The 12388-nt window shown below is 36.9% G+C and overlaps 1 protein-coding gene across 2 annotated transcripts in view; it reads right to left on the bottom strand.

Moving 5' to 3' along the window:
- Positions 1–11733, bottom strand: part of nectin3b (nectin cell adhesion molecule 3b) — a 30530-nt gene extending 18797 nt beyond the window's left edge. For both annotated transcript variants that reach the window (XM_011483629.4, XM_020708970.3), the window contains exons 1-4: positions 11461–11733; positions 1659–2006; positions 1158–1457; positions 463–580 (exon numbers count right to left, since the gene is read on the bottom strand). In XM_011483629.4, the coding sequence (XP_011481931.2) occupies positions 463–580; positions 1158–1457; positions 1659–2006; positions 11461–11647 (953 nt within the window). In that variant the 5' untranslated portion in view covers positions 11648–11733. The remainder of the gene's footprint in view (positions 1–462; positions 581–1157; positions 1458–1658; positions 2007–11460) is intronic.
- Between the last annotated feature and the right edge of the window lie 655 nt (positions 11734–12388).

Here is a 12388-nt window from a genome sequence, read left to right as displayed (position 1 = left end):
ACTAATTTATACAACAAATGCGTTAATTTTCTTCTGTTTTTGCTCTAGAAATTGTGCATTTATTATGTGATTTCTGCAATTAAAAGCTTCTTTGTTTCTTGTTAGTTCTGCATTATTAGACGGTAAAAAATCCCAAAGCATAAATTAAACAATTCATCTAGAATAGGTGGCAGACAAAAATAGAACCATCAAAGAAAATACAAGACTGTGACCTTTAGTTGGGCCGTAACATAAATTGTCAAACTTAGTTTAGCTTTAAATCTGCTTTTTCTCTTTGTTTTCCTTTAAAATAATGTCATATTTAGGAGCAAAAACTTAATGAGAACTTCCATGCCAAGTTTGAACACTTTTTTTGTAAAAATTTCTCTTATTGATTCTGGATGCCATCAGACATTCAACCAATGTTCTTTAATTTGAGACATTTTCACAGATAAATGAAAGCTGCATTAAACAGACACAAACCTGATCCATCTGAAGTGATGCACCGGCGGGTTTGCGTTGGCTTTGCAAGCCATCTGTACCTTTTCACGGCCCACGTACCAGTCTCCATCGTACCCCACAACTGATATATCAGGAGCAACTGCAACACAGACAACAACCACCAAGTGAGAAAATCTAATTATTTAGGTGATGGAGGATATTTTGAACAATACTAAGAGTGTTTAGTTGATGGAATATGTTTGTAGATTTTTTTAATACTCAATGTCTTAGTTCAGTTTATAACAAATCTTTGAACTAAATGCATCTAAACTACCCATAAAATGGGATTACAGTTGAGATTAATGTTTGTATAAATCTGTAAACTCCAAATATGAACAGTTTCTCAACTGAGAACATTTGGGTTTTAAAGTATGTGGAAAAGCAAATGAAATTAGGCAAAACCTTAAGGTGAGGTTATTAGAGAGTGCACACTAGGAGAAACTCATTTTTTGCATTTAAAATCAGCAATAGCTTATAAATCTTCAAAAAAAATGTTGCTGTTTGTGAGACACTGTGGATTTCAATCAAAGAAAACCTGAAACAACCTTTGAATATAAAACACTTATTGTTTTATTAATTCAAAATGCTTCTATGAGAAGTTCTAGCTGAAACTGTGAAATAATAATAAAAGAAACCCAATTTTGAATCAAAAGTCTGTGCAGTAAGGAGGCACCTACACTGAACATTGAGCTGGTAAGGTATCCTGAAGTCATTCTGCAAGGCTGGGTGACGGACCACACAAGTCAGTGTGTTGCCCCGGACGTGGCGTGTGGGCTGCCAGATGTAGCGTACTTGTGTGCTGGTTGTGCCATTGACGTCATCAAACAACTGTACTTCTGATTGGCCGAACAGGTTAGACTCCCAAGACACCTCGGCGGGGGGTCGAGCTCGCTCTGCGATGCAGGTGGCCACCACCGTCTCATTGCCGCCATCAATCAGGGCGGATGAACCAGCAGACACATAGACCTTTGGCTCCACTGTTATTGACAGATCAGGAAAAAGAATCATTGCTAAAACACTTTTCATCTTCTGAAGTAATTTAATGAAGTCAAAAAGTGTAACTTTTTTCTCATAGTTGATTAGTTTAAAAAAAAAAAAAACACCTCATTTGTTTGTAGCTGGAATTTCCTGAGATGATTTCAATAGTTAAAAGTTTATTTAGGTAGGCACATACTTACCAAGTACATTGACCGTAGTAGAAGCTTGAGTGTTCCCCAGAGGAAATGTAGCGACCTTACAGGTATAGATTCCGACATCAGAAAAGCCTACGTTTTTCAGGACAATGGTGGCATCGTGAGAGGTAGGTGAGCGAAAATACAGGCGGTTAATATATTCTGGGGGGATGGAGGTGCCAAACTCTGGGTTGTACACAGCCACTGTGGCGGAGCCTGAAGGCAGACGGCGCTCCCAGGAACTCTGAGTAAGAGTCAGGTTTTTGCCAACCTCCACCCGGCACTCTAACGTGACGTTCTTTCCCAGAACAGCGCTCACCCGCGGAGGAACCACCACCTGACTGCACCAAGCACCTGTTAAGACACACACATAGAAAAATATGTTTGCCTTCGCCGACAATGATAGTGCAATCAAGTTTAAAAAGTTTAACAACCACTCTGACAACCTGCTGATTAGGCTGAAAACAGTAATTAGCAGTTTGCAAAATTAATACAATAATGTGTAGTCCAGGTTCATGAAGGAAGCAACACCAGACTTTTTATCAGTGAAAGTGATAATAAAGTAATAATTTGACAATGTACTATAGTCCCTCACAACATCGCAGTTAACTTTTCATGGTCTCGCTAAATCTGTTTTTTTTCTCAGTGCAATTTTGCATACTTTTTTTTTTTACAGCGCATTGTGTTCTGCATCCTAATTGGCTCTTGACCTCATCAATCAATGTCCTCTGTGCTTCGTCTCCTGTACAGAATGCTCACCAAATTTAGATAAATCTTTTATCGTTTAAATCTTTGTTTTCATTCTATATTACTAGATTTATTTTTCTACCAAGGTTTGAACTTTAGGAGTTTAAAAGAGAGAAAAGGATGAAAACGTTCATCTCTGTCAGAGAAAAGTGTGTAATGTGTGCAGTGAGGAGTTTTCCAGCCTTAAAACATTTGTGAATCTACTTTGCAGATTTCACCTATTGTGAGTTTTTTTAGAACGCAATTTTCACGATAAACGCAAGACTACTGTATAAATTCAACTTTTTTAGGTTGTTCACTAGATGAAAATAGCAGGTTTAATTAACAAAGATGCATTAAAAGGTTCTCACATAATCCCTACTTTTGTAAAACTCAGCAAGCAACTTGAAAATAACTTCATTTAAAATAATAGAGCATCATAATTCATTAGAGAAAAATCAGCCACAAAAAAATACTCTTAATGAGGAGTGACATGGATGCTGGTTCAAGTCCTTTTACTGGCAGGATTAAAGCAGAGTGGAGCAGACGTCCACCAGTGTTCTGTTGTTCCACTGTGGTTGTTCTGAGCAGTTCCTCTGTAGAAATGTGATCCTGCTGGAGCGTGAACAGGCTGTCCCTCAGGACCTGGATCTTTCCTGCATTTATCATTAAGATGAAATACATGTTTTAATACATCTTAATGTGCTATGAAGGCAAAACACTAAAAACTGTTTGTCAACTTATTCCAAAATCTACTATGGCTCCTAAAATCTAAAGCATATGATCCAATTTTTTGGTGAAAAATGGGCCATCTAATGTTAGCTGAAAATCTGTTTCATTACTATAAAGTTCAGCTTCATCTGATGTCTGAAATCAAACTCCTATCCTGCTAAATGAGGCCATGGAATAAATGCTTTACTGAGGGACTTGGTGTTCTCCATGAAGGAATAAAGTTGAATCCCACTGATCTGAATTTAGAAATTATGAGCAGACTTCTGTCCAAATATAACTGACTGATGCTCTCTGTAACTTGCACTGTCAGAAATGTGGCATGTCTAAAAAGCGAGCGCTCAGTGATTTGCCGAAAAAAGTTGAAGTGATATGAAGGGAACAGGCTGGAATCAGAAGAAGAGGAAGAAAAAAAGAAAGTGATATGCTAATGGGAAGAAGATGACATCATTGCTGGGAGAAGAAAAGAAGGCTGAGGATGAGGAGAGGGAAGAGTCTGGAAAAAAAAGACAGCAAGAGAAAATGCTGGATTGCAGTGCAGAGAAAGCACAAAATATGTGGTGTAAGTAGAAAAAAAAATAGTCAAAGCTTTTGACTAAATCACTAATTAGAACAAGCTGCCAGGAGGACAGAAGAACACGACAAAATTTGCAGCACTGCTTGCCAAACAATTCCAAATATTCTATTGTTGTTTTGCCAAAAACAGCTTTGTCTCCCTTTAAAAAGGCCATGTCCTTAAAGAATTGGCTCAGAGAGTGGAAATTTCTCTGTCCCAAAAATTATGAGACACTAATATCATCCTTTTTTTTTTTTGCCATTTTGGCTGAAATATAGACAGCTTTGGTGAAAATGCTCGAGTTTGTTTGGTTTCACTCAATTTAATTCTCATGAAGCAAATGATCAGATCATAAGACCGTTATTTTGCATTATGATTGGAATTTATGACTATTTTCTCCATGTTAAGACTGAGTAAACACCAAAGCTGGGCCTACAGACAGACAAACAAGAGCAAATGGCAGCTGATCATAACCATAACCCGCTGAATGGTCTAAATTGGTGCAAAATATACTTTTTCTGAACATTATCCATGTTAAATAAAAAGCAGTCCACTATGCAGGAGGCTGCTACTAAGCAGAATTAAAACAATAAAACTTGGCTTTTACCAAATTTGGGAGTAAATGCACATTTCAGAATGTAAAAATACAAATAAACTAAAACTTAAAACGTTTACTTGATCATTTCAGCCATCATAGAAAAGGCTTCAAAATACATAAATATCCAGAGTTAAATATCATTAAATATCATTTTCTAACACGTAAAAAGTCAGCAGCAAAGATGCGTGGTTCATCACAAACCATAAATTATTTCAAATTAAGATAATGTGGTATAGTCAAAGGAACTTTATTTATTTATTCAAATCAAAATTTGAAAGATCAACTAAATTAAAAACCAGGGCCTGAGATAGACAGGGACATGGTAAAGATAATAAATGACTATTCTGCTGGATGAAGAACATGTCAAAGTGGCTTAGAATTATCCAACAATATGGTACCGTCCGCCTAATGCCTTTGTATTCAATCAGTTTTAATGTTGCATACATTATTCATGCACACTCTTGACAATAAACGCTCTGCAAAGGAAAAGACAGCTTTTTAAATAAAGTGACGGAGTTGAAGACGTGGTAAAACTTCATAAACAAGTTCATGTTCTGTTATGAGGAGTCAGAGGAGTCCTCCACCAGTTTGGATTTTAGTTTCCAAGCCTAAAGCTGAACATTAGTCAATCACTAACTTGCAAAGAAAGCCATCTTCAACCTCTTTTTGAGGCAACTAATGATTGATCTTGGTTAGTATGCCAAGAAACTAAACAAACTTGCTCCGACATGGCGGGGTCCATATAATGGCGATTGAATTGACTTCATTTCATTGGAGCTGGAAGCAAGTCACTTTCTGTGGATTCCATCATACTCAGTCCAGTTCTTATAAACAGTCTGTTAATAACACAACAATAATTGATATTCTAACTAATTGGAATAGAGGTTTAAAAAAAAGCAAAAAGGTTCTAAATGGTCAAATATGGGCAGAATGTAAAAGAGAAAGCAGATTATAATAGTCTTACTTGGGAAAACGTGCTACTTGGCAAAAAAACATCAAACAAGCCACAATTGTGCCACAACCTGATCCTCTGGTGTCACAAAATACTAAAATTTAAATGAAAAGAGCAATCATTTTTGTCCATCTGCAGTGCAAATATGTTTAAGATTTTGTCATGAGAAGCAGAAAAAGGTTATTTTAGGGGCCAATAGTGTGAACCAAAAAGAAAAAACACAAAACACACACACACGGAGCAAGGTTTCTCCACACAAAAGACTCGAAGCAAGCAGTAATACAATAAGGGGCCTAAACGGAACAAGTTATGACGTTATCATGTTGAAGAGCCTCCATCAAGTCAATTTTGCCAGAGCAGGGATGTTGACATGGATTTAAATGTATATTGCATAAATATATTGTGCTGAACACATTAATCAGTAAAAGTGTGTGTTTTGGCGTCACATTTGCGTGAATTGATCATACTTTGCCGAAACGGTCATATGTGACCCACATATGAAAAAAAAAAGTCTTTTTTTTCCTAACAGCTTTTTTTGAATGGATGGGATTGGAGCCGCATAAGGGCAAGAGGACAGTAGCAACTCCTGCACTGACTGTGCAATGGAAGAGGTAAAGCAACTGAATTTTTTATTGGTGACATGACAGCAGCCTTACATAACTTTGGCCTAATTTTCTCCAGCTGGAAGTAAAAAAGACTGATGAGAAGAAGGGCAACATCTACTGCATCAGATGTTAGATGCTGCTTCTCTTGATGTAGAAGTAATTCTTTTTTTTTTTTATCCCAGAAAGTCCAAAATCAATACAGTATTTTTGAATAATGTTAGACAAAAAACTTCAATAGCAATTGTCATCTTAGTTTTTTGTTTCACAGACACATTGGAAAGCAGATTATATGTATTCTCGCATCAAGGACACATAGAACACAAAGCACTTTCTCAATATTACCATAACCTGCACCATTTATGAGGCAGGAAGTGTGTCAGTACATGAGTTTTGCAGGGGGATTGTTTGCGTCTGCTAAAGGTGGAAATCCAAGTTATGAACAGTTATGGTGTTGGAATGAGGGAGACGAAAAGCAGCTGTCACACAAGTCTGTGCAGTCAACTGAAACTGAAAGGAAGGTGAGTGATGTTGCAGATCCCATTAAAAAAGAACATGGTCAGAACATGTTCCATCGTGGGATGGGGCAGTCAGGGCAGCAGCAGTTCCTGGACCAGGAGCTGCATCTGTTCTGCTTGGAAATTTGCAATGGGACTGAAGTTTCAAAGAGAAAATTAATCCGAGATTGAATAGTTTAACACAGCGCCAACTGTTTAGTAAACAGTGTTTATCCAATTAGGATTGTATATGTTTTTTGTTTACATATTTAAGTTGCTCAAAGTCCATCAGTCTGAAAAGGTGTAGAAAGAGAATTCCCCAACAATAAAACCTTACAGTTTGAGTGACACTGCTGTTAAGACGAAGCATTATAAGTGGATGTTTTCCATGTTAGAAATGAACAAAACAACATGAATAGGTTTACAGAGCCCCTAAAAAACAAATGGCAGCTGATTTCCAGAAGAATGTTTGTGGGAAAAGTTAGAAATACATTACAAAAAGCAGTCTATCACGAGTGAGGATGCGAACTAGCAGGATTCAGATGTTAACTGGTTAAAGAAAGAAGGTAAAAAGACCATATTAGATGTAATTTAGCAAAAAAGTTGGACAACATAAACCTTTTTACAATATTACTATTAAAAAGCTATGTCAAAAGGTCAAGGCTAGTTACAAGTCTTTTTTAATTTTTTTACTATCAAGTTCAAACTTCAAGGGTAGGCCAAATATAATTTATATTAAACATTCGCTAAATTTATACACATCTATAAAAATTTGTTTGTATTCATATATAAATAAAAAAGCTTTCAGCTACATTTTACCCAAGAATATAGTTTGGATGCCCACCTAGTCATCCTTACCAAAAAGTAGTTCATTAAAAATTTGCCTCCAAGGTAACCGACTGTTGAGCCTTCCTCATTTCCCATCATCCCTCGGTTTACACGCTCTCCCTCTAGTTTACAGCCCATAACACCCTCAACCTAACATTACTGCTGCAACAAAAATGGTGAGCAATATTGGAGCTATCCAGCTGTACATTTTTGAGTCAGATACCAGCTTAAATGAGAAAAATCAAGACGTACATGCATCTAATCGTCTACAAGTAGATGCATCAGAATGGAGCGGAGTAGGGAGCTTGTGGCTTGCCATGGCAGCTTATGTTGCAGCTACAAGCTTTTGCAATGACATTTTTTCATCTGCTCCCGATTCACAGCGATTTGAATTAAGAAATACTCAGAAATGCAATTTGAATCTTCTTTATACATGTACTCCAACATGAGAAATATGCCGCAAGAAAATGTTAAAAACACCAAAATCATGATTTTAATCGGAGTGGATCTTCAGAAAGAACAAAAAAATAATAAAATGAAACTAGATAAAAACTGTCCGCCGAGAAAAACATTCTAATAAATCCCTGAAAATGCTGCAGGCTATTAGAATTTGTTCATCTATGATGGTAAAAGATCTGTGTTGTTTAGTCTGTGCGTAGCTGAAGTAGAAATCCAAACGTTCAGTCTTTCACCACAATGGTGTGCTTTGTCATGAAAAAAATGGAATAATATTGTGGTCATTCTTGTTGAGACTTCAAACTTCTGAATAAAAGAGAATGCTAACTGGATATCAAGGTTATTCTTCTGATTCTCTTTCCACAAAGTTTAAACAGAAGCCATAAAGAAGTGATAACCAAAGTGAAAATACACTTTTGCATCACTTTTGCATATTACCTACTAAAATATTTGGTCTTGATATAGGTTAAGCTTAGTCTGTAATTTGGAGCAAGCAGCATACTTAAAGTGGAGAAAATTAGAAACAAATTACTGGCTTTCACTCTAACCTTTCAGTAGTTTAATGACTTCAATCTCCCATGTTTTCCAAATGTTGTGCAGGCCTTTTGTGGATGCAAGCAAAAACCCACTTGTCAATGTAGTCCTTGTTTACAAAGTAGTCCACCAACCCTTATTAACAGCTGACTGAATGATGTCTAAATGCAGCAAACTAACGAGCAACACAACGCTTTAGAGCCAAACCATGAATGTGGGCCGTCTTTTCCCGACTGTTGACTCTGTAAAACTCATCAACTTGGATTTCCAACACTCACATTCATTCTGCAGCTCTTCTTCATTTTAAGGCATGCATCTTTGCAGATCACAGTCTTCTTTCTCAAAATAAGCTAAAATTAAAGATTTGAGTTCCAGAACAGCCATCATTTACCCTGGGAACACCATGAACCAAAGTCTAAAGAACATGATTGTGGAATAGGAGGAGGATTAATGCAGCTTTGCCTTGAGCAATTACAGGGTAACAATCAATGCCGCAAGTTACTTTTGGTTAGAATATGCTGAAATCACCCAGTGTTCCATTTGCTCTTCAAGTACAATAGTCTTGCTTATTTTCCTCAAATATCTGCACAATTTAGGAACTTAGTAAGGTGTAATTGATGTGTTCTATTCATATTGTAAGAATCCATTTTGAATGCAGTGATTTAAAATGAAATAAAACGTTCTATTATAAGTATACAAAAACAAAAATATTCAAATGAGTTTGCAGAACTTTTTTCTTTCTTAAAGGTGGGTTTCTTAAAGAGTTGAACACCACAAATAAGTATTAACTCATAAAATTCACCTGTCAGACCCTTTCAAAAAACAGAAAAAAAAATGTGTTCATTTTTTTTTAGAGAAAAAGAACATTTCAACCTACCTCATGATGATAAAGTTTTACCCAATAGTTACGAAATCTGCAATAATTTGGGTTAAAATGTAGCAGACAACAAAAGCATTTTAGAATGGCATCCTGTGTGAAGGCAAAAATGTTTATTGCAGCATCACAGTTGGGATAAAAAGTCTACACACATGCAGGGATGTAGAAGACACTTACCACTCGTACTTGCACTAATACATAATGACACAACTATTATGGCAACAAACTGCTTCACACTTAAGTCAATCTTGTAATAAAAGAGCAAACAGTATAAAGACTTTTGGATATAAAGAGCCAAATAGCCAATAGGAAGTTTTAATTTGATGCGATTTAGATGTTCTACTTAAACTAAGGTCTGCAACCTGAGGCTCTGGAGCTGCATGTGGCTCTCTATATTGGCTTTCTAAATAATAATAATAATAATAATAATAATAATAATAATAATAATAATAATAATAATAATAATAATAATAATAATAATTCACAGTTGGAGCACAGTACGGATCGCTTCTGTCCAGTTCTGACAAAAATTGACTCTGGTTTAATTGTGTTTAGTTAGATTTACAAATGAATGGATGCCGACAATACATTACCTCCTCCTACAGTGTCTTCCATTTCAAAATAAAGTCACGCAAAGCTCTGTTAAAAAAATATGACCAATTTAATATTTCAAAAAATATGCTATTTTCTATTTATGTTCATAATCATTACCAAAAAACTGTAGTTTTTTTATATTTATAAAATTAGTAACAATACCAACAAAGCAGTGTCGTAATTTTATAAAGTACGGGTCTATTGAGAATGGACAAATCCTTTGTTCTGGATAGAGTTTGCTTATTTGTTCAGAATCGAGTCCTTGCGATTGGTCTGTATTTAGACTGCCATCAAGCGGCCCATTCTGTTACCAACCAAAGCTAGTAAACAAAACCACGTGACTAAAGATCTCTTCAGTCGTTGGGCACGAACTACAAGGATGGGTCAAAACAATAAGAGAAGGACAGACGTGCGGGGCTTTACAATCCTTATCGGGCCGTTAACTTATTAAAACTTTATATTTCAATTACCAGCTTTGAAAGTCGGGAACAAACTTTTTACATGTTACTTTGGTACGGCGGAGGCATGCTGCAAGCGGTTACTGGCAAGGAGATAGATCTGCCATCTGTTCTTTAACTCAGAGGATGCTAGCAACTGCAGTGATTAGGAGACATCGGGTATGAAAGTATAGGCTGCTTTTAGGATTACGTCATCGCAGCACACACCGCATAACAAAACACAAAAAAAGCATGTAAGACCGTTTGGTTCAGTGGTTCCATGTTGCGGACGGAGGAATCTAAGAAAGAACCAAAGCTCAGTCCAATTGGAAACGAACCAAGACCACCTCCAAACATAAGTCCAAGAGCGGTTCCTGGTCCCAAACCAGGGTCTACTTGGGTGTCTTCAGACGGAAAAATTTGTTACAAAATATCGGGAAAAACAAACTCTGGTTCATTTAAAGCGAACCAAATGTGTCCAGTCTGAATACACCCTGAGAATTTGTCGCTCCTATTGGGTTGTGGTCAGTGAGAAGCTGAGCCACATGGCTCTTAAAATGTTGAAGGCTGCAGACATCTGTACTTCAAAATGTATGCTCCTGGTGAGATTTTATTTTACCTTTGATAAGAACCCACAGTGGCATACAATTTTAAAAGATCTTGTTTGTTTGTCAATCAGATTGCACAGAAATTCCGTAGGACACCAGGAAGGAGAATTGTACAGCTGATGGCAAAGTTTGGACAATCAGAGAAGCTTTTATTTTGGAGGTCTTCATAGGGGCACCACTCCACTGGGGGAAAGTTGGCAAATTTTTGGCAAGTGTTGGTCAACTCTAATTCAACCATTATGAGCTCAGGCTGCACACCAGACATGTGAGACCCTTCTCTCAATCAATGAGGAGGAAGCTGCCTTACAATGATCATCTATGGTGACACGATTCTGGGGGTTCCTCAACACTTTTCCCCCCAAAAGCAGGTGGCGTGACACACAACAGCAGCGCATTCCTTCACGAGCAGTCACGTTTCTCTGATAAATATATCTGAAGCTTTTCCGTCTGCCACACGAACGGCAGCACGAGACAGAGTTAGCTCGGGTGATGAGGGATCATTGACTGAGATTGGGGTTTTATCCACTGCCTGGGGTCATATCAACAGCCGTGGAGGTGGCACGGGCCGACCGCTTCTTCAAGGCTGCAGAATCGAACTTGTTTCAAAGTTTGAAATATTTACAAAACTATAACCTAAAGAAGAAGAAAAAAAAACACTTGACGTATCTCAAAGCCAGCTTATCGTGAGAGCAGAGCTTTCTAAGGGGCGAAAAAAAAACGTCGGCTTTCCTCACAAACTTCTGTGAAACGTTCATTATGGAAAACAAATTATAATTTAAGAAATAAAAAGAAACGTTCATCCATTTATACTCACCTGAAGCAACGTAGAAAATGAGACAAATCGCAACCCTCCAGCGCTGCCCAAGGTAACTCTGAAATGAAGTCGGTACCATTTTCAAAATTGGTACAGTTTCATGCTCTCCCAACCGCACGCGACTCTGAACAGTGCCGCCGAACAGTGGAACCTCCTCAGCAACAACTCCGAACTGCAAGTGGACCATACCATCACCCCATCCCAGAGCGGGGAGCAGGGGAGCACACCTGACAACGGAAGCAAGGGACTCCAGTCACGGTTCCACGTAAACCCCCCCCCACAGATAGGAAGGATCCATTTGAATGCACATTACGTCATCTTTGTTGATAACTCGACATGTATTGATTTATCAAATCACTCCTCTTTTTTATTGTGTGGCATCACCGTTTTCTCCGTGAAATTCCACATTTAACAACTGAAAAATGTTTGACTATTTTATCTTTTTTTATTTCTACCAGCATTTTTTGATATTAAGGAAAGTACAATTTAATGCAATTTGTTGAAAATGGAATCAATCATTCATTAATTTAGTAAAGTTTTAGGTAGACGAAACCAACGTATATAAAGATTTATTACCCTTTACTGCTTGGCACAGTCATTTTGTGCTGCTTAAAATGACTAGAAAATGTAATTATCTATTTTTTTTTAGGTTGATGTGACATGCAGGATACATAAACTTTTACAATTAACCAAATTTGCAAAATTACTAAATTAAAGATGAAATAAAATAGTTTGCATTATGTAATTGGTATTTTTTTAAATTTTTCATTGCAGTTGATATGTGATCTACATTAGTGTAACTTTAAACAGTGAAAAAAAAAATAGATTTTTTGTATTTAGTTATTTTACACTTCTTTATAGCTCTACTTCCAATAAATTACATATTGCTTTTATTAGTGAGATATCAAGCAGTTGGCCTCACTTTAAT

This window comes from Oryzias latipes, chromosome 14 (genome assembly GCF_053564925.1).
Source record: "Oryzias latipes strain Hd-rR chromosome 14, Olatipes_Hd-rR_3.1".
NCBI classification, from domain to species: Eukaryota; Metazoa; Chordata; class Actinopteri; order Beloniformes; family Adrianichthyidae; genus Oryzias; species Oryzias latipes.
The sequence above is the reverse complement of the archived record's forward strand: the minus strand, read 5'-3'. Positions and strand labels throughout refer to the sequence as shown.